The 23295-nt window shown below is 43.9% G+C and overlaps 1 protein-coding gene across 5 annotated transcripts in view; it reads left to right on the forward strand.

Annotated features, from left to right (window-relative positions):
• The window catches only part of LOC139233964 (F-box/LRR-repeat protein 20), a 177421-nt gene that overhangs the window by 116796 nt on the left and 37330 nt on the right, over positions 1-23295 (forward strand). For all 5 annotated transcript variants that reach the window (XM_070864674.1, XM_070864672.1, XM_070864669.1 and 2 more), the window contains 2 exons: positions 4916-4970; positions 20922-20996. In XM_070864674.1, the coding sequence (XP_070720775.1) occupies positions 4916-4970; positions 20922-20996 (130 nt within the window). The remainder of the gene's footprint in view (positions 1-4915; positions 4971-20921; positions 20997-23295) is intronic.

The following is a 23295-nucleotide window of genomic DNA, read 5'->3' on the forward strand; positions in this document are numbered from 1 at the left end:
GTTTTGTCTGAGTTTGTTTCGGGATCGGGGTCATATCTTCGTTCACCGTTTGCCTCTAGCACCAAGTTGAGCCAATTGTGTCCTGTGACTTTGTGAATAATCAAACCATCAAATCATATAAAGTGGAATAAGAAATGTGTTGGAAGGCATTTTAAATCTGGGCATAAAGTTTCTCTTGTAGTTGCAGGATGAGCACAATAGGCTCTGCCTTTTTTTTTCAAAACTATCCGAAATTATCATCTCGGTGAAATAATTATCCCTTTTTTTTTAAACAAAAGATTTTTTGGGGTCACAAACGCAGTGGTTAAATACTTAAATGAATGCTCATTAAGATTAATCAAACAAAATGGTTAAACATTAATCTTTGTTTACCCATGTTATTTATAATCCATCCAAAGATCAGTTAATTTTCCATGAACATGGGAAGGAACTAGAGATCTTCTCACCTTACTACACATGGCCTGTAGCCAGAGGGACAAGGTGGCAGTGTGCTAGTACAGTACCTAAATGTTAAAAATCACAGTGCTTTGCCTGTCTTGATTCTAAATTCTGGTTGCAAGGTATCTCTTCCCTCCCCATCACCCCTGCCCCCACTTCACCAGGATTGAGAATATTGAGATAAAAGTAAAATACTACAAATGCAGGAAATCTGTTTCTGTTTTAATTTCAATCAGCCGGTCAGACAGCATCTATGGCGAGATCTCCTGCAAAGGCTTCTCTTCCTGCGCCCATACCGTTCCATTGGAATCCCCAAGGATAAATCCTTGCACCGCCCGCCCCACCCCCCACCTCCAAAACCATTTCTCATCTATATGCTGTCCCTCAGCGACATTATCTGCAACTTTACGTTAAATTCAACATGTATGCTGATGACTCCCAGCCCTACCTCACCACCACTTCTCTCAACCTCCCAACTGCCTTTGTGTTTTCGAACTGCTTGTCCAACAACCAGTATTGGATGAATGGGAATTTCCTCCAAATAAACATTGCGAAGACCAAAGCCAATGTCTTAGGCCCCTGCCCCAAACTCTGTTTCCCTAGCCGCCAATTCTATACCCCCTCCCTGGACAATGTCTCAAGCCGAACCAGACTGTTTGCAACCTCTGTGTCCTCTTTAACCTTGAGCTGAGATTCTGTCCCCATATCCTCTCCGTCACTAAGACTGCCTACTTCCCCCTCCCTAATATCGCCCGTCTCTGCCCCTGTCTCAGCCCATCTGCTGCTGAAACCCTCATCCATGCTTTTGTTACCTCCAGATTTGACTATTCCAGCACTTTCCTAGCCAGCCTCCTACCTTCCACTCTCTAAACTTGAGCTCATCTAAAACGCTGCTGCTCTATCCTAACGGACACCAAATCCCGTTAACTCATTATCCCTGTGCCTACATTGTCTCCCGGTCCACCAACACCTTAAATTTAAAATTCTCATTGTGTTCAAATTATTCCATACCTCTCCACACTATCTCTGTAACCTCCTACAGCCTATCAATCCTCTGATAACTCTGGCTTCTCGTGCAAACCCTACATTCTTTGCTCCACAATTGACGGATGGGCCTTCAGCCATCTGGAATGCCTTCTTTCTATCTCTCTCTCCTCCTTTTAAAACCCTCCTTAAAACCTACCTCTTTGACCAAGCTTTTGGTTGCCTGTCCTAATGTCTCCTCCTAGGGCTCGCTGTCAATTTTTGTCTACGCTCCTGTGAAGCGCTTCGGGAACATTTACTGTTAAAGGTGCCATATAAATGCAAGTTGTTGTTGAGATAGGAAGGTAGGGTTAACGTTTCAAGTCAATGACCTTTTGTCATAACCCAGAGCATGTTGAGCTGTTGGCTAGTCAGGTAGATACTGTATTAGCGTGGCTGTTTGAGTGCAGTTATTATTACTAACCTTTCATTTTTGTCTGATAGTGACTGCCAATAAGTAGCCACTTAAGGTGTCTGTAGGTTCTGCTTAAAATGGAAACTGTTTAGTTATGCAGTTTAAAAGGGACCATCAGCCTTTTGCAGATGAAAGGTCAAATGATGCTTGACAATATCGGCAATGACATTTTGAAGCTGTGATTCTTCTTGACTAGAATTAGGATACATTGATTTATTTCACGACTAAGTTATTCTCAGTTAATGCTTGCTTGATGCATAAAGAGGAAATAACTCATCAGCACAACAATTATTGCTGGGAGATCTCATAGATGCAGTAATCGTGACCATCTTTTTAAAAAAAAAGGGGAACAAGTCCGACTGCGGCAACTACAGAGGAATCTTCGATCTTCCTCGCTGCAATGCTTCACCTCACACTCGACAAGCTCCCCGCTGGAGTGGAACTAAACTACAGAACCAGTGGGAACCTGTTCAACCTTCGTCGTCTCCAGGCCAGATCCAAGACCATCCCAACCTCTGTCGTCGAACTACAGTACACGGACGACGCTTGCGCCTGTGCACATTCAGAGACTGAACTCCAAACCATCGTCAACATCTTCACTGAGGCGTACGACAGCATGGGCCTTACACTAAACATCCGGAAGACAAAGGTCCTCCACCAACCTGATCCCATCACACAGCACTACCCCTCCCAGTCATCAAGATCCACGGTGTGGCCCTGGACAACGTGGACCACTTTCCATACCTCGGGAGCCTATTATCAGCAAGGGCAGACATCGACAACTAGGTTCAACACCACCTCCAGTGCACAAGCACAGCCTGAGGAAGAGAGTGTTTGAAGATCAGGCCTTCAAATCTGGCACCAAGCTCATGGTCTACAGGGCTATAGTGATACCTGTCCTCCTGTATGGCTGAGACACGTGGACCATACACAGTAGACACCTCAAATCACTGGAGAAATACCACCAACGATGCCTCCGCTAGATCTTGCAAATCCCCTGGGAGGACAAACGCACCAACGTTAGCGTCCTCGATCAGGCCAACATCCCCAGCATCAAAGCACTGACCACACTCGACCAGCTGCGTTGGGCGGGCCTCATTGCTCGCATGCCTGATACAAGACTCCCAAAGCAAGCGCTCTACTTGGAACTCCTACACGGCAAGCGAGCCCCAGGTGGGCAGAGGAAACGTTTCAAGGGCACCCTCAAAGCCTCCTTGATAAAATGCAACATCCCCACCGACACCTGGGAATCCTTGGCCAAAGGGCACCCTAAGTGGAGGAAGAGCATCTGGGAGGGCGCTGAGCTCCTCGAGTCTCATCGCCGAGACTATGCAGAAAGCAAGCGCAGGCAGCGGAAGGAACGTGTGGCAAACCAGTCCCACCCACCCTTTCCTTCAGCGACTGTCTGTCGCACTTGTGACAGAGACTGTAATTCCCATAATGGACTGTTCAATCACCTAAGAACTCACTTTTAGAGTGGAAGCAAGTCTTCCTCTATTTCGAAGGACTGCCTATAATGATGGTATTGTGTGATTAGCATTGTAACACTATTCGCAAGACCAGAAGGACAAGTTCCTCATATGTATAATTCATCATAGGTACTTTTATTTTAACAGGAGGGTAGCATGTGCACATTTCTCCCCCTCAGCTGCATTCTATGGTGTAAACAACCCAACATTCAAGGAATAGACAGCACCAAAGACTATTGAGCATCTAGAGACCATTTGCCACATTTACTTTAGGAAAATACTTTACCTAATTCTCTCAGCTGCTTGGTAGGCCCATCCCCAGCCAATGTCTATACATCTATACATTGGCTGGGGATGGCCTACCAAGCAGTTGTGAGAATTCGGTCAAGTATTTTTCTCAAGTAAATGTGACGAATGGTCTTTAGATGCTCAATAGCAATTGATCTCTGCATATACAGTCATGCAATGCTCCACAGGCTGTCTGAAGTGCTGTAAAAAGAGGAGCGTGTGCTCTCCAGATTATTCCAAAAAATAGTAGGAATTACACTTGTATATACTTTCAGATACTGAGCGTGAAATCATGTGTGTACACTTTTGCAAAATGTTTTCATTAGAACAAAGGGATTGCTGGGTGATTTGATGGAGATGTTTACAATTATGAAGCGATGGGGCAGAGTAGATAGAAATAGACTGTTTCCAGTGATTGAGGGGTCTAGAACAAGGGTACGTAGATACAAGATTAAATGCAAGAGATTTAGGACAGAGAGCAGGAGAAACGTTTTTATGCAAAGTATTGAGGCTGCGGAATGCATGACAAATTAGTGATCGAAGCAGAGACATTCTCAACATTTAAGAATAGGTTAGCTAGGTGGTTGAAGAAAAATGGAATAAAGGGATATGGGAACAGAGCGGCCACATAGGATTATTTCTACTGCTCGGGTGGAGGATTAACACCAACGGGGCCTGGTTGGGCCCATTGGCCTCAGTCTGTGTTGCAGTTTCTGTGTAGTTTTATGTAATTGGTGGAACAGCATTGCAAGATAATTAAGGCAACACTATAGCCTTTGCACTGACCGAGACTGATTCCTGTTGAATAATCAGGATTGAAACGCCTGGCTAATCTTACCCCCACTGCCAGCCCAGGGATGATGAGGCCAACTTTAGTGCCTCTACTGCCAACTGAACTGAGAAATCATCTCACCAAGAATCAAACCTGAGATTGTTCTGCTGTGGTTTAGCTGCACACTGTCAGCCAGCAGAGTCAGAGCAGCAATGTAAGTATTTATCGGTCAAGGCAAGATGCTCTCGAGAGCCCACAACCAGAAATGAAACTTGTGATTGCCACTGTCCATTATGCATCCGTGCAAGTGGGAGCAGATTCTGCAGCTCTGGAAATTCCACATGGTAACCACCTTAAATAGAAGGGGCTCTGTTATAGACTTGACAATAGTGGTAGCTATAATATCTGTTGTGACTTCTACACCTGTAAAGCTTGCATGCAGTTATATTGGTGTATTAATGACACTTTCCATCCTGGCTGTGTTTTAACGGTTCTTTTCTCCTCCTACAGAATATTCTCCTTTCTGGACGTGGTCACCTTGTGTCGCTGTGCTCAGGTTTCCAGGGTAAGGTTTCTTTATATATCTTCCTCACCTTTTTAAAGGACTAATCTGGGCTACCCCCAATAGCTCAGCTAATTAAAGAAATGAATAATACAGATCAATAAAGATCTAAATGTTATCCCTAGTCTGTGTTGAATCAACTGATCTCAGACAGGGCAGTGGTACAGGTGCCTCAGTACTAGGACGGAGAACATCGGCGAGGGTTCCTGCTCCTGGTCACTGTCTATGTTGGAAATGCATGTTGTGTTGGGAAGTTACTGGGGAAGTGCGCATTAGCAAGGGGTTGATGCCTTCCAAAGGGGAGAAGAGAAAATTGGCACAAAAGCAATGGGGTGGGGGGAGATAACAAGACTGAGCTAGATTCATTTGTTATAAAATAATCCAAACTATATTAATCAAGAATTAGTGTTACTCAGGCAACCTAGCCATATGGTGACACTTTTATAATGGACCATCTGTCTTTGCTTCTTTACTAAATGTGTTCTCTTCCCCTTGTTGAAACTATTGGCGTGTTGCTAAGTACAACATCATGGGTTCCATGTGCCCTCTGGTGCCTGACCAAAGCGACCATTATTTGAGTGATCCCAATCCTGTGCGTAGCTGCCATATATGCACACTCCGAACAAGAGTTAGTGGATGGCGTTCAAGGAAACTTTGGCTAATCCCAACCCATCTCCCAGTCCAGAGGTATAGAAGCCAACTTTTGTGCCCCTATTGCCAGCTCAACTAAGATCAGCTCATTCAGCACAGACCTGAGCTTAAACCTGGCATTGGTCTACTTTAAATAGTCTGCTCCAAATGGGTTTAGTTACACACTCTCTAAATGTGGGGAAGCCCCGTAGTGGACTATAACACGATTTTATGGTGCTATAAAATATGCTGTAGCAAGAGGTATGTTATCGAGAGCTTGTTTCTGTATTGATGAGGTAGTCATGACCTTTGCTTATTATGGAGAGGATGACTGCTTTGGCCAAATTAAAACAATCTTATTGATAACCTAGTACCAATAATTTATAGTTAAACCTTTCAGTTCTGGTGAGCAAGGCTCTTGCCAACAGCCTTGAGCATATTTAAACTTGTTATTTTAATCATGTATAAGTCATTGAGAAGGCCACATTTAAGGATGTTGTGGATATTTTACACACAATGGGATATTTAATGCATTGGGAAGGATACAGAAAGATGATGACTTTAGGACTCTAGTTCTTTCAACCTATTGTCATAGCTCCCTTTCGAAGAAAAAGATTGAGAGAAGATACGATCTAAATCTTCAAGTTAATCTGAAGTGCCATTTTTATCCAAGCTATGCTCTCAAGACCAGAGAACATGAGTACTGGCAAGAATTCCTTTCCTCTCCCATTCCCAAAACAAGATCATGGCTGCATTTATTGGATCCTATCAAAAGTAGCCAGTGTCGAACTTTAACTGCTGTTTAAAGATTAGCATAAAGGGCGTATAACCTAATGTGGCTATGGATAGGCATAAAATAACATACCTTATAGAACCTTGCACTTTTGATCCCATTAGACCATGGAAATGCAGCTGGTCTGGATAAAAATAGTGCCAATTGTAATGTTCAGTGGATATCCTGGAGTATTTGGTGGGTTAGCCTTGGGTAAGTGAGATTTCATTTTGCAGTTTGAAGATCAACCTGTGGTGGTTTGCATGCCCGAGGAGACTGATTAAATTAGGAGTCTCTGATGGGGAAAATTATACACATTGTATATTGACACAATTTGCCAGATGTGGGTTTAATGAGAAATGTGGCCTTTGCTCACAACATTTTTATGATATCATTGAATTTGTGTGTATCTGTTGTGCTGAATGTAAAACAGGAAAGGAAGCTAAAAATAAATTGCATTCATTAGATTCTGGAAAAACAGGCAAGACCACTCAGCTCAGGTCTCTCGTACCCTAACTTTCTTAAATCCGTATCTAAATGCTTTTTGAGCAATGCCAATGTTTATCTTTCTACCGTGTCTGTCAGATTAATTGCAAACATTTGTCACTCTTTTCAGTAAAGTAATTCAAAGTTTTTTTTTTAATATCCTCTGGTGCTACATTTTTGGCTTACTTTGAGGATTAAAGGGACAATGGTGGCTAACAGACAGAAAGCAGAGAGTATTGGTGAATGGTGGTTCTTCAGACTGGAGGGAAGTATACAGTAGTGTCTCCCAGGGGTTGGTATTGGGACCACTTTTTGATATATATTCATGACCTGGACTTTGGTACAAGGAGTATAATTTCAGTTTTGCTGCTCTTCTCTGTACCCTTTCTGGTGCTTTATTTTTAGACTGGTGACCAAATCTGACCACAGCACTTCATGTGGTCTGACTGTGTATTGATAAACCTTAATATAACCTTTGTACTCTACTGTTCTGGCTACCCCAGCATCGTATTAGCTTAAAGAACCATTGCAAATAGAGATTTACTTTTTACTTATTCCCAAGTAAAGTAAGCTGGAGAATACGAAGTAGCACATACTTGTTAGATGAGTTATTTTGGGGCAATAGAATGCTGAGTCAGGTGCCCCAAGGTTTGGTGTTTTTAACCCCTGCTGTTTCTCATTCATATTAAGAGTTGGATTCAAAAGCTCAATACAAACGTCAAATTTGCAGATGTTGCCAAATTAGAAAGGGCTGTTGAACCTGAGGAAGCACCTCAAACTCCAAAATGGGTTGGACAAAATATGTAAATAGTGTAACTTATGGCAGATGAAACTTATGCTGACAAGTGGATGTCGGAAGAAAAAAATGGGTGGCATATGTCCTCCAGTGAATGGTGTCAAAATAGCTGAGGCTGAAATTGAAAGGGTTTTGATAGATTCACTGCTCCGCTCCATGTGTTCATTTGCTGCAGAGCAGCAATCAACAAAATGCTGAACTTTGCAACCAAAATAGTGGGGTCCACGTCCGGGGGAAGCTATGCTCAGTTCTGGTCAGACCAGCTGAGTACTTTGTCTGATACTGGTTCTCAACACACGAGGAAGACACTTGAGCATAGTTCAGAGTCACAAAATTAATATCCAGTGTCCATGGTTTGAGTTGTGAAGCAAGACTGGGGAAACTCGGGCTTTTTAAGCTTGAAGGGAGATGACTGAAACATAGAAACTAGCTGCAGGAGTAGGCCATTCAGCCCTTCTAGTCTGCACCGCCATTCAATGAGTTCATGGCTGAACATGCAACTTCAGTACCCCCTTCCTGCTTTCTCGCCATACCCCTTGATCCCCCTAGTAGTAAGGACTTTATCTAACTCCCTTTTGAATATATTTAGTGAATTGGCCTCAACTACTTTCTGTGGTAGAGAAGTATGTAAAACAGTAGAGCTCCAGATGTAACTTCCATACCATCTTTTTCAAATAAAACCACTGACAGGGCAAGGGCTCACGTGTAGGAACAGTAAAAGGCCGTTTAGGACTGATGGTAGGGCATTCTTTTGGAACCATTTTAGAATGTCTTGATTGAGTGATTGGAACTGTAGAGCCTTTGGATGAGCCAAGATAGGAAGAATAACTCTTGTTATCAGTATCTATCTTCTGATGCAGAAATGTATTTTTATATAAGTTGTTTTGATGGACTATACCATTCCCACTTTACGTAGAATTTTCCATATTTGGAGAGAAATCCAATCATATTAATAAATGCATTGTCAATTACTTAATATATGTACTTAGCAACGGTGTAACAAGATTTTTTGTTGGATATATCTATATTTTGACAAGGTCACACATAGGAGGCGGATCAAAGAACTAAAAGCCCATGGGATCCAAGGGAGAGTGGCAAATTGGATCGAAAATTGGCTCAGTGGCGGGAAGCAAAGGGTAATGGTTGGGAGCTTTTGTGGCTGGAAGGCTGTTTCCATTGGGGTTACACAGGGCTCAGTACTTGGTCCCTTACTTTTTGCAGTATATACAGGTGCAACGTCCAGAATCCGGAACTCTGAAAACCGGAATTGTCCGAAAACCAGACATTTTGTGCATAGCTGATGGAGTCGCCCGGAATCCGGAATTATTGTCCGAAAACCGGACATTTTTGAAGCAAAACCCAAAATCCGACGCGGATTAAGTTGAGGATTCCGGATTTAAGAAAAGAAAATTAAGTCTGAAATCCGGAATCCTCGACCGATACGTGCCGGATTTCTGGTTTTGCCGGATTTCGGACCTCGCCACTCAAAACCCGGCACAGATTCGGTCGAGGTGTACAGATTTCAGACTATTGATTTTCTTGTCTAAAATCCAGAAAAACCCACAAACTGAAACGGACTCAGTCCCGAGGATTCCAGATTTCAGACGTTGCACCTGTATTAATAATTTGAACTTAAATGTAGGGGGCATGCCAAAGAAATTTGCATATAATACAAAAGTTGGCCGTGTGGTTGACAGTGAGGAGGAAGGCTCTAGACAGCAGGAAGATATCGATGAACTGGTCAGTTGGGCAGAAAAGTGGCAAATGGAATTCAATCTGCAAAAGTGTGAGGTAATGCATTTGGGGAGGAGCAGCAAGGCAATGCACAATAAATGGGAGGATAATGAGAGATGTGGAGGAACAGAGGGACCTTGGAGTAAATGTCCACAGATCCTTAAAGATAGCAGGACAGGTCGATAAGGTAGTTTAAAAAGGCATACGGAGTGCTTTCCTTTATTAGCCGAGATGTAGAATGCACGAGCAAGGAAGTTATGCTAGAATTGTAAACATTAGTTAGTCCACAGCTTGAGTACTGCGTGCAGTTCTGGTCACATTACAGGAAGGATGTGATTCCACTCGAAAGGGTGCAGAAGAGATTTACCAGGATGTTGCCAGGACTGGAAAACTTTAGCTATGAGGAAAGATTGGATAGCCTGGGGATGTTTTCCTTTCAACAGAGGAGGCTGAGGGAGGATTTAATTGAGGTGTATAAAATTATGAGGGGCCTAGATCATCATATCATATAGGCAGTCCCTCGAAATCGAGGAAGACTTGCTTCCATTCCAAAAGTGAGTTCTCAGGTGACTGAACAGTCCAATGTGGGAATTACAGTCTCTCTCGCAGGTGGGACAGATAGACAGTCATTGGAGGAAAGGATGGGTGGGGAGTCTTATTGCTGCATGCTCCTGCCGCTGCCTGCGCCTGTTTTCTGCATGCTCTCGGCGATGAGACTCTAGGGGCGCAGTGCCTTCCCGGATACTCTTCCTCCACTTAGAGCGGCCTTTGGCGAGGGACTCCCAGGTGTCGGTTGGGATGTTGCATTTTATCAAGGAGGCTTTGAGGGTGTCCTTGAAACGTTTCCTCTGGCCACCTGGGGCTCACTTTCTGTGTGGGAGTTCCGAGTAGAGCGCTTGCTTTTGGAGTCTCTTCGCATGCCTGACACAAATGTGGCCCACCCAATGCAGCTGGTCGAGTGTTGGAGGATCATTCACGATACCATTTCATTTTGACTCCAGTGTGATTTATTTCTTGCTTTCGATTCTGGGGATGTTAGCCTGATCGAGGACACTAACCTTGGTGCGTCTGTCCTCCCGGGAGATTTGCAGGATCTTGCGGAGACATCGTTGGTGGTATTTCTCCAGCGATTTGAGGTGTCTACTGTATATGGTCCACGTCTCTCAGCTATACGGGAGGGCAGGTATCACTACAGCCCCGTAGACCATGAGCTTGGTGCCAGATTTGAGGGCCTGATTTTCAGGCGGCCGAAGGCTACGCTGGCGCACTGGAGGCGGTTTTGAACCTAGTCGTCGATGTCTGCCCTTGCTGATAATAGGCTCCCGCGGTATGGACAGTGGTCCATGTTGTCCAGGGCCGTGCCGTGGATCTTGATGACTGGGGGGGCAGTGCTGTGTGGTGGGGTCAGGTTGGAGGAGGACCTTTGTCTTATGGATGTTTAGTGTAAGGCCCATGCTTTTGTACGCCTCGGTGAAGATGTTGAGGATAACTTGGAGTTCAGCCTCTGAATGTGTGCCGACGCAAGTGTACTGTAGTTCGACGACAGAGGATGGGATGGTCTTGGATCTGACCTGGAGGCGATGAAGGTTGAACAGGTTCCCACTGGTTCTATAGTTTAGTTCCACTCCAGCGGGGAGCTTGTTGGAGGTGAGGTGGAGCATTGCACGAGGAAGATCGAGAAGAGGGTTGGCGCGATGACGCAGCCCTGCTTGACCCCGGTTCGGATGTTGATAGGGTGGATAGGAAGGACCTATTTCTCTTAGCAGAGGGATCAATAACCAGGGGGCATAGATTTAAAGTAGTTGGTAGAAGGATCAGAGGGAGATGAGGAAACATTTCTTCCCCCAGAGGGTGATGGGAGTCTGGAACTCACTGCCTGAAAAGCTGGTAGAGGCAGAAACCCTATCGCATTTAAAAGGTACTTAGATGTGCACTTAAAGAGCCGTAACCTGCAGGTGGGATTAGGATGGGTAACTCTGTTTTGACGGGCACAGACATGATGGGCTGAATGGCCTCCTGTGTCGTAATTTTCTATGATTAAAAAAAATCTTGCGTCTGTGTGCTTCCTATCTACAAATCTTATTTCCTGTTATGTTTTTGTCACACTTATGCCAACTTTTTCCATTTATAAATTCCTATGTTTATATTTAAAATGTAAACTGTCAATGTAAACTTGTCACTCTAATTATACAGCACCCATGATGGCATTGTAGAGCCTCAGTTTTCCATCTCCCACCTTTTCCGCCAGTACTGAAGCGCAACACTAATGCTCTAACCAATTCTACTCCTCTGTTGCCCAAATGATCAATTTTTTAATTTCACTCTCAATAATGACCATCAATTCTCTAAAAATAAGGACAGAATGTGACTTTTAAAATGGGGGACAGAATTGCCTCTGCATGTCAGGTAGTCCCCCACTTCATCTAAATACTATACATGGTCTTTGTTATATATGTGGACTTGTATTTACTCTACAGCCACCAGAGGGCTCATCCCCTGGAGTCTCAAGGGAATCCCATAATCCCTTGGGAGCACAGGTTTTTAAGGAGGCTTCACAGGTTGGAGAGGTACTCTGGAGACCTGCAATAAAAGACTAAGATCACACTTTACTCTGAGCTCAGTGTTCAGTCAGACTCTTTCTCCATACACAACAATCTTGACTTCCTCTGTGCTCGGTGTGTTATTTTTTTAAAAGCCTGCTATCTGGGATTAGCACACTGGGTCTTTGTTGTTGGCATTGGGTGGCATTATCTGTTCAGCATTTTGGGTTCACAAAGTAAGAACTATTGAAAAAGATTCAGAAACGTAACAGTCTTATGCTTGTTGGATTGTACCCCATTCGGTGCTAATTTTGGGTGTACCGTTTTTAAATCCTAGCCCGGTTTCCAGCTACATTCTTCCTGTTCACCTCGCCTGTACTAGAATTTCAGAGATATTCCGGCTATCCAACCCATAAGCTGTCTGTGCAGCATCGCAGACCTTTTGAATATTGGAGTCCTTTCCTTTTGCCTCGCCTCTTACCCCTGTACTTGCATTCTTAAAAATAGGACATAAGAATTTATAATGCAAAAAGTTGACACAGGTTTGACAAAAACAAACTTTTTTTAATTGTGAATCTTTCAAGAGTAGAATTATAAAGTATTTATTTCTGAATAAATCAGCGTTTAAAGCTTTTCATCTCCAAAAGTTGTATGTGCAAGGTGTGAACTACTTGTTCTGTAATCAGAACATACTAAACAGTCCCTACCTTATCAGAATTAATTAGTAGGAAGAAAGGTTTTGGCTTGTCCTTTTGCTAGATATTAATCAACAAAAACTCTCGTTATTCAGAATTCAGAGAAGATCTACAGTACATTTTCATTTAGTCACTAACGTGAGCGAAAACATGAGAGCGAATACAACACCATTGTTACACATGCACTGACTTTCCTTACTCAGATTAATGACCAGATGACAACATGCCCAGTAGTGAACACAAGTTTTCATGTCAAAGAAATTAATTGCCGAGAAATTTTTAATAATGTGAAATTGCCACAGTGTTATGTTACCCAACAGTGCGTTTTTGTTGGAGTTGCTGCCGAGTCCTGCAGTTTGCAATCAGCTGGGCCTGATGAAACAGAATTGCTGAATATATATTGCTGCAAAGCAATGAGGTCATGAAAAATTGCTTGCAACGTGAGTTTGATCCACATTCTGAGTGTCTCGTGGTACTAAAAGTGTATTACTGTGACTTCTGCAGTCCTGAGAGTTTCAGATCAGTTTTCTATCTCCTTCCTCTTGATCCAAATTTACTGCTAGTGCAAAATGCCACTGTTGTTTAACTTCTAATAGGAGTTTAAAAATTTGGGGGCCGAAATTGCGTATCACCCCATTTAGGGGCGATAACCTTTCTGAGGCTAAACATTCTGAAGTCCTGCCCCGGAAGCAAAATTGCGCTTTCCACCCCTGATGGAAATTGGAGCACAATGTCAGGCGCTCCACTTCGTCTCGGGGCACTACCTGGGTGATCGTCGGCCTCTCCGCGTAGTACTGACTCACTCCAAAAGCCCTTCCCTTCTGTTAAAGGAGAAGGACGCTGCGAGCTCTGAAGAGCTTTTGATGGGCCTCCACTTGGCGGGGTACCGTGGCTGCAGCACAGCACTGAAACGGAATAGCAGGCTGCACGATCACGGCACGGACCCCGTGAAAATAAACTCCAAGGCTGGAATGGTAACTCGGAGGGCGGCACGCACCTCCCCTTTAACTTTTGCCCCACGAGCGAAGTGTGGTCCGGTTCGCGACCCGCGAGGCTGGCGCAGACATCGCCTACGGCAGCTTCACGGGGCGCTGCCAATTTCTGTCGCAGAGCGAAAACGGGCCTCCGTGGGGCTGAAAGGGGTCACCATGCTCCGTGATGACGTCATCACCAGAGGCGCATCGGCCTGGAGTACCAGTGGGGGTACGGTGCTACTGCTTTTGCTCCTCTGCTAATTCCCGCACAATTTCGTGGGAGCCGATGGTGCGCGCCCCTCCCGAGCAAAAACACTATCGCGCTCCGTTAGCCCCCGCCCCCCCAGAGGCGCTAATTGAAGGCTCACAGCAGGGCAATTTCGCCCCCTTTATTTTTAGAATTGTAGTACAGGTGCAACGTCCCGGACCCAATGATTCCGGATTTCGGACGTTGTACGTGTAATTGCACACGGGTGTGAAGCTTTTACAGTAATGGATCCTTTCTATATACTAGTAGATCTACAAATGTGTTGCTCCATGGATACACACAATTGTCTCTTCAGTAACTTTCTCTCTCAATTCCCACCACCGCGCCCCCTCCACCACCTTCCGATTCCTCTGTGACCCCTCTGCCATTTTTTGGGTGTTCCACTCTTTTTTTTTCCTCTGTGTAGCTCTTGCAGGCTTTTCTCATTGTGGTTTCTGTATTTCTCTGCCTTTGTCCGACACATTTTCCTTATCGTCCTTTTTAAAAGTCTTTCTTTTCTTCTTGATCTTTTATTGCTGTCTTCCGATGTCGCTGACCCTCACGCACGTTTCTTTAATGATTTTTTTCCAAAATTTTTGTGAATTGCCTTTGGAAAACTGTAGAGCAATGCATCAAAATGGCAGCCAGTATATAGAAGGCAGGTAATGGTTCCTGGGATCAGATGGGGCCAGGTTGTCTGGGAGCTGCAATGCACAGATGAGGGAGAAATTGGGCTTGGGGACTGAGCTGAGGAGAGAATGTGGTGACTGGATTCTGGGGTCGATACTTGGAGTGGGTGGAGGCAATCGGGCTGGGAAGAAGTATGTAGCTTGTGTCAGATTCTGATGGTATTGCAGGCTGATTGTTTTGGGAGCAGGCTGGGGCCTCATACCATGCAGGGAAGGGGATTTTGGGAGGTCGAGGAGCACTGGCAGGAGAGACTGGAGTCTGGGAGTGGTAGATTATAAATCTGCTTTTATGTAACATCATGTCTATAATATTCATCGTCATAGGCAGTCCCTCGGAGTCGAGGAAGGCTTGCTTCCACTCTTAAAATGAGTCCTTAGCTGGCTGAACAGTCCAATACACAGTCCCTGTCACAGGTGGGGCAGATAGTTGTTGAGGGAAAGGGTTGGTGGGACAGGTTTGCCACATGCTCTTTCCGCTGCCTGCGCTTGATTGTAGTGAGTAGAGAAGCACGGTGCTTTTGCACATACATGGGTACCCCAGCTGCAACATTCGTAAGACCAAGGTCCTCCACCAGCCTGCCCCACTGCACAGCACTGCCCTCTAATCATCAAGATTCACGGCACGGCCCTCCCATATCTCGGGAGCCTCTTATCAACAAAGGCAGACATTGATGCGGAGATTCAACATCGCCGCTAGTGCAGCCTTCAGCTGTCTGAGGAAAAGTGTTTGAAGACCAGGCACTCAAATCTACCACCAATCTCATGGTCTACAAGGCTGTCGTAATACCCGCCCTCCTGTATGGATCTGAGGCATAGAAGGCACCTCAAGTCGCTGGAGATATATCACTAACGATGTCTCCGCAAGATCCTGCGAATCCCCTGGGAGGACAGGCGCACCAACATCAGTGTCCTCGTCCAGGCTAACATCCCCAGCATTGAAGCACTGACCACACCCGATCAGCTTCGCTGGGCAGGCCACATAGTTCGCATGCCAGATACGAGACTCCCTAAACAAATGCTTTATGCGGAGCTCCTTCATGGTAAACGAGCCAAAGGTGGGCAGCGGAAACGTTACAAGGACATCCTCAAAGCCTCCCTGGTAAAGTGCGACATCACCACTGACACCTGGGAGACCCTGGCCGAAGACCGCCTGAGGTGGAGAAAGTGCATCTGGGAGGGCATTGAGCTCTTCAAGTCTCAATGCAAAAAGAGCATGAAGAGGTTAGGCGCAGGCAGCGGAAGGAGCGCGCCGCAAACCAGCCCTACCCCCTTGACGAATGTCTGTCCCACCTGTAACAGGGTCTGTGGCTCTCGTATTGGACTGTTCAGCCATCAAAGAACTCACTTTGGGAGTGGAAGCGATTCCGAGGGACTGCCTATGATGATGAGCTGCACAGTGGCTGCAGAACATTGTAAATTGCGGGAAGGACTCTGCTGCAACTGCTGTTTTGTTATTTTGGGCCAGGACTGTTACATGTTACAGTGGGATGGAGATTAAATATGAGGTGGGGGGGCAGGGTTGGAGGTGGCGGGGACAGAACCAGAAGCAGAAGAGAGGTTAATTAGTGTACGTGTGTGTTTGGGTAGTGGTCATTGAGGTGGGGGGAGAAATTGCTGGAGTCAAGCTAATAAATTTAGTCAACTTAAAAAAAAATAACTTTCATATACTCTAAAATTTATAATAAGTACATCACGTAATGGAAAGCATCACGACTGCCACAATGAGTTTGAAAAATGTTTGTGGTTCTGTTTGATAGCTTTACTTACCTGTCTATATTTGAGCAAATCCACCCCAGACATGTTAATGTTGAGAAATAATGCTCTGTTTAGTGAGGTAAACACCAGACCACTAATCAAAGAAAGATCATACTATGGCATTGTTTATTTAGGAGAGCATTAGAATGTGGGCCCTGACATTCTGACACTTTTGTGCTTGCTTTATTTCTCATTTTAAAATAAGAGCTGGAAAACAAACCAGAACTTGCTCTGTTAACTGTTCTGATTAAGCAACATCCAAGGAAGTATTTGGTTATGCTGTATGTTACCAGCTCCTATAATTATAAATGGAAGCAAACCTAATGATCCTATAATAAAACTAGTTGATTACCAAAGGTAACGTTTAACGAACTTGTCAATCGAATATGTAAATACTGCCCGGGTATGTCCTGTCCGCAAGTCAAGCTCAGCCAATTAAACTGCTCTGTCAGCCTATTCTCATCCATTAGCAAAGTGCTATCAAGCAGCACTTACTCGCCAATCACTTTCTCACTGATGCTCCGTTTAGGCTCTGCCAGGACCACTCCCTCATCACACCTTCATGAACATAAGCTGAATTTCAGAGGTGAGGTGAGACTGAGTGCCCTCGACATCAAGGCAGCATTTGACTGAACTGAAAAGAAGGAACTGAAGGAAATCCTTATTAGTCAGGAAATTGTGTTAGGGAAATTGATGGGATTGAAGGCCGATAAATCCCCAGGGCCTGATAGGCTGCATCCCAGAGTACTTAAGGAAGTGGCCCTAGAAATAGTGGATGCATTGGTGATCATTTTCTAACATTCTATTGACTCTGGATCAGTTCCTATTGACTGGAGGGTAGCTAATGTAACATCACTTTTTTAAAAAGGAGGGAGAGAAAAAAACGGGGAATTATCGACCGGTTAGCCTGACATCGATGGTGGGGAAAATGTTGGAATCACTTATTAAAGATGAAATAGCAGCGCATTTGGAAAGTGGTGACAGGATCGGTCCAAGTCAGCATGGATTTATGAAAGGGAAATCATGCTTGACAAATCTTCTGGAATTTTTTGAGGATGTAACTAGTAGAGTGGACAAGGGAGAACCACTGGATGTGGTGTATTTGGACTTTCAAAAGGCTTTTGACAAGGTCCCACACAAGAGATTAGTGTGCAAAATTAAAGCACATGGTATTGGGGGTAATGTATTGACGTGGATAGAGAACTGGTTGGCAGATAGGAAGCAGAGAGTCGGAATAAACGGGTCCTTTTCAGAATGGCAGGCAGTGACCAGTGGGGTGCTGCAGGGTTCAGTGCTGGGACCCCAGCTATTTATAATATACATCAATGATTTAGATGAAGGAATTGAATGTAATATCTCCAAGTTTGCAGATGACACTAAGCTGGGTGGCGGTGTGAGCTGTGAGGAGGATGCTAAGAGACTGCAGGGTGACTTGGACAGGTTAGGTGAGTGGGCAAATACATGGCAGATGTAGTATAATGTGGATAAATGTGAAGTTATCCACTTTGGTGGCAAAAACACGAAGACTGAATATTATCTGAATGATGACAGATTAGGAAAAGTGGAGGTGCAACGAGACCTGGGTGTCATGGTACATCAGTGATTGAAAGTTGGCATGCAGGTACAGCAGGCGGTGAAGAAGGCAAATGGCATGTTGACCTTCATAGCTAGAGGATTTGAGTATAGGAGCAGTGAGGTCTTACTGCAGTTGTACACAGCCTTGGTGAGGCCACACCTTGAATATTTTGTTCAGTTTTCATTCCCTAATCTGAGGAAGGACGTTCTTGCTATGGAGTAGAGCGAAGGTTCACCAGATTGATTCCTGGGATGGCAGGACTAACATACGAGGAGAGACAGGATCAACTGGACTTGTATCTACTGGAGTTTAGAAGAATGAGAGGGGATCTCATAGAAACATTTAAAATTCTGACGGGATTGGACAGGTTAGAGGCAGGAAGAATGTTCTCGTTGCTGGGGAGTTCCAGAACCCGGGGTCACAGTCTAAGAATAAGGGGTAAGCCATTTAGGACCGAGATGAGGAGAAACTTCTTCACTCAGAGTGGTTAACCTGTGGAATTCTCTACTGCAGAAAGTTGTTGAGTCCAGTTCGTTAGATATATTCAAAAGGGAGTTAGATATGGCCCTTACGGCCAGAGGGATCAAGGGGTATGGAGAGAAAGCAGGAAAGGGGTACTGAGGTTGAATGATCAGCCATGATCTTATTGAATGGTGGTGCAGGCTCGAAGGGCCGAATGACCTGCTCCTGCACCGAATTTCTATGTTTCTATGTTGACTGTGTGTGGCACCAAAGAGCCCTAACTAAACTGAAGTCAATGGGGATCAGGGAGAAAACTCTACACTGACTGGAGTCATGCTTGGCACAAAGGAAGATAGTTGTGGTTGTTGGAGGCCAAACATCTCGGCCTCAGGCTATCACTGCAGGAGCTCCTCAAGGCAGTGTCCTAGGACCAACTATCTTTAGCTACTTAATGATCTTCCCTCCATCATAAGAGAAGTGGGTCTGTTTGCTGACAGTTGTACAGTATTCAGCTAAATTCACAATTCCTCAGATAATTAAGCAGTCCATGCCCGCATGCAGCAAGACCAGGAGAACATCCAGGCTTGGGATGATGTGGCAAGTACCATTTTGTTTTACACAAGTGCCAGGCAGTGACCATCTCCAACAAGAGTGAGCCTAACCACTTCAAAGGACTCCATTTGGTAGTGGCCTCACTTGATGCCATGTCTGAGGTCCGTGCCGTTGCCTTTCTAGTTGTGAAGAGAGGAACAAGTCTACTGAATGATTTGAGCCTGATTTAAATACAATCCACTAAAAACGCAAAATTAAATTATCGCAGTGCATTTTGTTGTTTTTGAATAGGTATGAAAGTACTTTATGCTGCATGGCTCTTCCATTTCGCAATTACTAGTCCTCGCGTTACTATGATGCTTCCTGCTATTGTGTTCCCACAGGACGTACTCAATGTCTCGAGCTTCCTTAGACTTGGAAAGTTGGTTATTCTGTTTAATGTTGTTAGTCTGACACCTTTATGACAAAACAGATACAGTTCGGTTTGCTAGGCGCCAAGGCTCAAGCCAACAAATTAAGAACCAACTTTGAAACTGGCCCTGTAGAAATGACATGATTGTGAATGCAACGAGAATTCCCATATTTATTACTAAAAGCTCCTCATCGATCTGAGCTCTGAGGAGTTTACCAGATGGTGGTAGAAGATTTGTACAGAACCGACATATGCTATAACAAAGCTCATTATGTAGTAAGTCATTTATTGCAGGATGAACTGTTAACATTATGCTGTAAATGATGAATGCAATCCACAATCATGACAGCCATGAACACTCTCCTAAAAATGGAGAAAGTGATTTTGAATTAAGTCTGTTTCGTTGTGTCCCATTAATACTTTAAAAAAAAAACCTGGTACAGATTAAAGAAGGCTTAATCCTACAGGTGGAATGAAGACGCAATGCCAAATGTTGCTGGTGCTCTTGCCCATTACTCCCGTTCCTTCTTTTCCGCTGTTTGTATAAGTTCTCAAGAGCACACTGCTGAGAGAGTATGAAACAGAATTGCCCGTGTCTATAGATCTACATTGTGGATCTGCTAAGATGTTACTTGTGGTATACTGAATGATGCACTATTTTACACATTGAGTGATGCGCTCATCATCATTAGAAACAACAACAACTTGTATTTATATAGCGCCTTTAACGTGGTGAAACGTCTTGAGGCGCTTCACAGGAGTATTATGAGATTTAAAAATTTGACTCCGAGCCACATAAGGAGAACTTAGGGAAGGTGACCTAAAGCTTGGTCAAAGACATAGATTTTAAGGAGCTTCTTGAAGGAGGATAGAGAGGCGGAGGAGGTTTAGGCAGGGAATTCCAGAGCTTATGGCCTCGGCAACTGAAGGCCACCAATGGTTGAGCGATTATAATCAGGGATGTTGAAGAAGGCAGAATTAGAGGAGCGCAGACATCTTTGTGGAGGGGGGGCGGGGGGAGCTAAAGTAAATTAGAGATGGGGAGGGGGCGAGGCCATGGAGGGATTTGAAAACAAGGATGAGAATTGTGAAATCGAGGTAAAGAAGAAATATAGATGGCAGGACCTGAATAATCCAAGGCAGAATTATATTTTCCTATGTATAATAGAGAAAACCAACTTCCTTTTTGAAAAGAGAGCATCAATCCATCAGGGAAGGGGAGCTCAGACATAAACATTTCAAACAGATCATCATGCATTTGTTCTATATTACATAGTTTTCAGTTCCTCAAAAGTATTGTGATTGAACAGACCCAAGAATATACAGAAAAAGGGTAGTGTCCTGGATATCGGTAACTGCCTAGGGTAGTTCTAATTTACCATCGCAGTTCTTCGATGAGACTGCCATGTCTCTAACTGGCCATAGATCCTGGCAGAAATTTCAGTGACAGCAGGCTTTTAATTGGGATTAAAACATTGCATTCAGTTCTCAGGAAGTTGTTTTTTTCTATATACGATTCCAAAAGGGAAATCTCATTCTGCCCTTGGTTATTCATGTCCTTCCATCTATGTATCTTTAACTCGGTCTGTTTATTTACATTTTCTCAGATTAACTGAATTGTTCTCTGTTTTCAGTACTGGAATGTCCTGGCACTGGATGGCAGTAACTGGCAAAGAATCGACCTGTTTGACTTCCAAAGAGATATCGAGGTACTGTGCACAAGACCTCCATGAAGAATTACTGGTGGAAAAGCTGACTATTGCAACAACAAAAAAATCATTTCATTGATAGTCTGTGTATTTTGTCTACAGAATTTCACGGGGAAATATAATTGTGATGTATTTCGGTCATATTAACCGTCTGGGTGGACATCAGCATAATTTGTGGTTTAGAACAAAATGTTGATGTATTTGTAAAAATGCAAGGGCAGCAGTAATTTGGAAAGACCTGCCCCAGGCATAAGTAGTGGAAAGCAGTCTCCTTCTGTAGTGTCAGCTTGGCTCAGTTGATAGTGCTCATATTCGAGTCAGAAGGTTGTCTGTTCAAGGCCCACTCCCAGATTTGAGGCAGTGTTACATTGCAAAAGATGCCGTTTTTCAAATGAGATAATGAACCAAGACCCAGTTAGCCTTTTCCAGTGGCTCATGTGAAAGATCCTGTAGCACCATTCAAAGAGGAGTACAGGGTTCTCCCTGTTCCTCCCTCAACCAATGCTACCAAAAACAACGATTAACTGGATATTCAGCTCGTCATTTGTGGAATATTACTGTGCACAAAATGTTCATTACATTACCAACAGTGACTATACTGTAAACATAATATATTTGTTGTGAAATGCTTTGGGGGACTTCCGAAGGATGTGAGCAGGCACTATATAAGAGTGAGCACTTTTGTTTCTCTCCTTAGATGCGCAGTAGCTGAAATGATGGTGAATGGTGTGGGTTTACACTAGCTGCCTTATTGTCACTCTTGTGTCGATATCAAAAATTCTAATGAATATTGCAGGCTAATTTTCAACCAAGGAAATGCAGACTTTCATGATTTTGTTTCAGCTGGGTAACAAATTATTAATGACTATGATTGGTACTTTTGCACTTTTTTTGCCCACTTCAGTTGTGTAAATGTTTTAAAGCCCTAAAGGAATTGCTTTATATAAATTCATTCAGACCTGGCGAGGGAAGAGAAAGTACCATATGTAGCAAACACTCCTCCTTTTTCCCTCTCACTCTACTGTGATACTTGATTGGCTTCACCATAGCAGGTTTACAAAGGTCTATTGTCACCAACAAACAGGAGCCTTAAAATGAGCTCCTATTCTGGACGTGTATTAATCATTAAAAGGGACCCTTTTAATGGATATGCTAAACATTTTGCTCGCTCTTCACTCTCCCGCCCCATTAAATAAATGTATTTTATCAAATCAAATAAAGAAAAGCACGCTAACCTAAAGCCAGGAAGGAAATGATTGCATTGATCCAAATTAATGTGTTCAACATCCTCCATTTAATTAGGTACTGTGGTGTATTGCTTTCTGTCATGTATCCAGGAATAACAGAAGCATCCCACTTTCAATAAAATGTACTTTTTTCCACAGAGAATGTTTCAATATTTTTCTAAAGTGAGTAAATCCGACTCCTTTGTGGAAAGGGCTTGGTGGCCTTTGCAGTTTTAATGTCTGGAAGGTGCGTGGTAGTGGATAGCTGGCAGCTTCCCAAGAATGTTTGGCTGCTTGATTTCTGTTTAGCATCGCCTACTGCAGTCCCAAAGTTCAGGAGTAGGGGGGAAACGAGAGCTGCGCAAGAGAATAAAATAAGAAAGTGATGTTTGAAATATTGTAGTCGCAATAGGTCAGTGAGCTCCAGTGTGGGAAGCTTTGAATGTAACTGGTTCAGGGCAGTGCTCAAAGTATCGGAAAACAAAGTGGCACAGGGTGTGTCCCAGTCTCCATTATGAAAGGGAGAGAGACTTAACAAAGATTTTACCCTGTTCACATCAGGGAGCCAGTTCTGTTCTGTTCCAGAAGTCGTCTTGATGAGAGAAACTGGTAGACAAAAGTTTAGTGGAAAATTGATTCTGCCTCACATTCTCTGTATACCATGAGTTTTCATTACAGGTAGCATGCCCCAAAGGGAAAGTTCTGTCACAGCACCTTAAGAATTGTACTGCATCAACTTACTGCGTGACTTTCTTTTTGTGGCTTGCATTTATATAGCATCTTATCACCTTGCTCAAAAGTGCCCTATCAGGTGCTCCATACAATGATTTATTTTAGGGAGCTGCAATGGCTGCTGTTGTGTCGGTAGACTTTGACATCCTGTGGCCCTCAATCAGTTTCCTTCATTCTTTAACTGTCTTTGTACCAGTTGAAATTTTTGTTCTGCTTCTCGGCTGTGAGAACACTGATAAATTAGTCTGCAGTTCAGAAATGTCCAGCTGCTGTTCTCTCTCTTTAGGTTTCTTCTCTCCCCTACCCCTAACCAAGTGCGCACGTGATTCTGAGAGATGTTG

The sequence above is a fragment of the Pristiophorus japonicus genome, chromosome 21 (assembly GCF_044704955.1).
Source record: "Pristiophorus japonicus isolate sPriJap1 chromosome 21, sPriJap1.hap1, whole genome shotgun sequence".
Taxonomy (NCBI): domain Eukaryota; kingdom Metazoa; phylum Chordata; class Chondrichthyes; family Pristiophoridae; genus Pristiophorus; species Pristiophorus japonicus.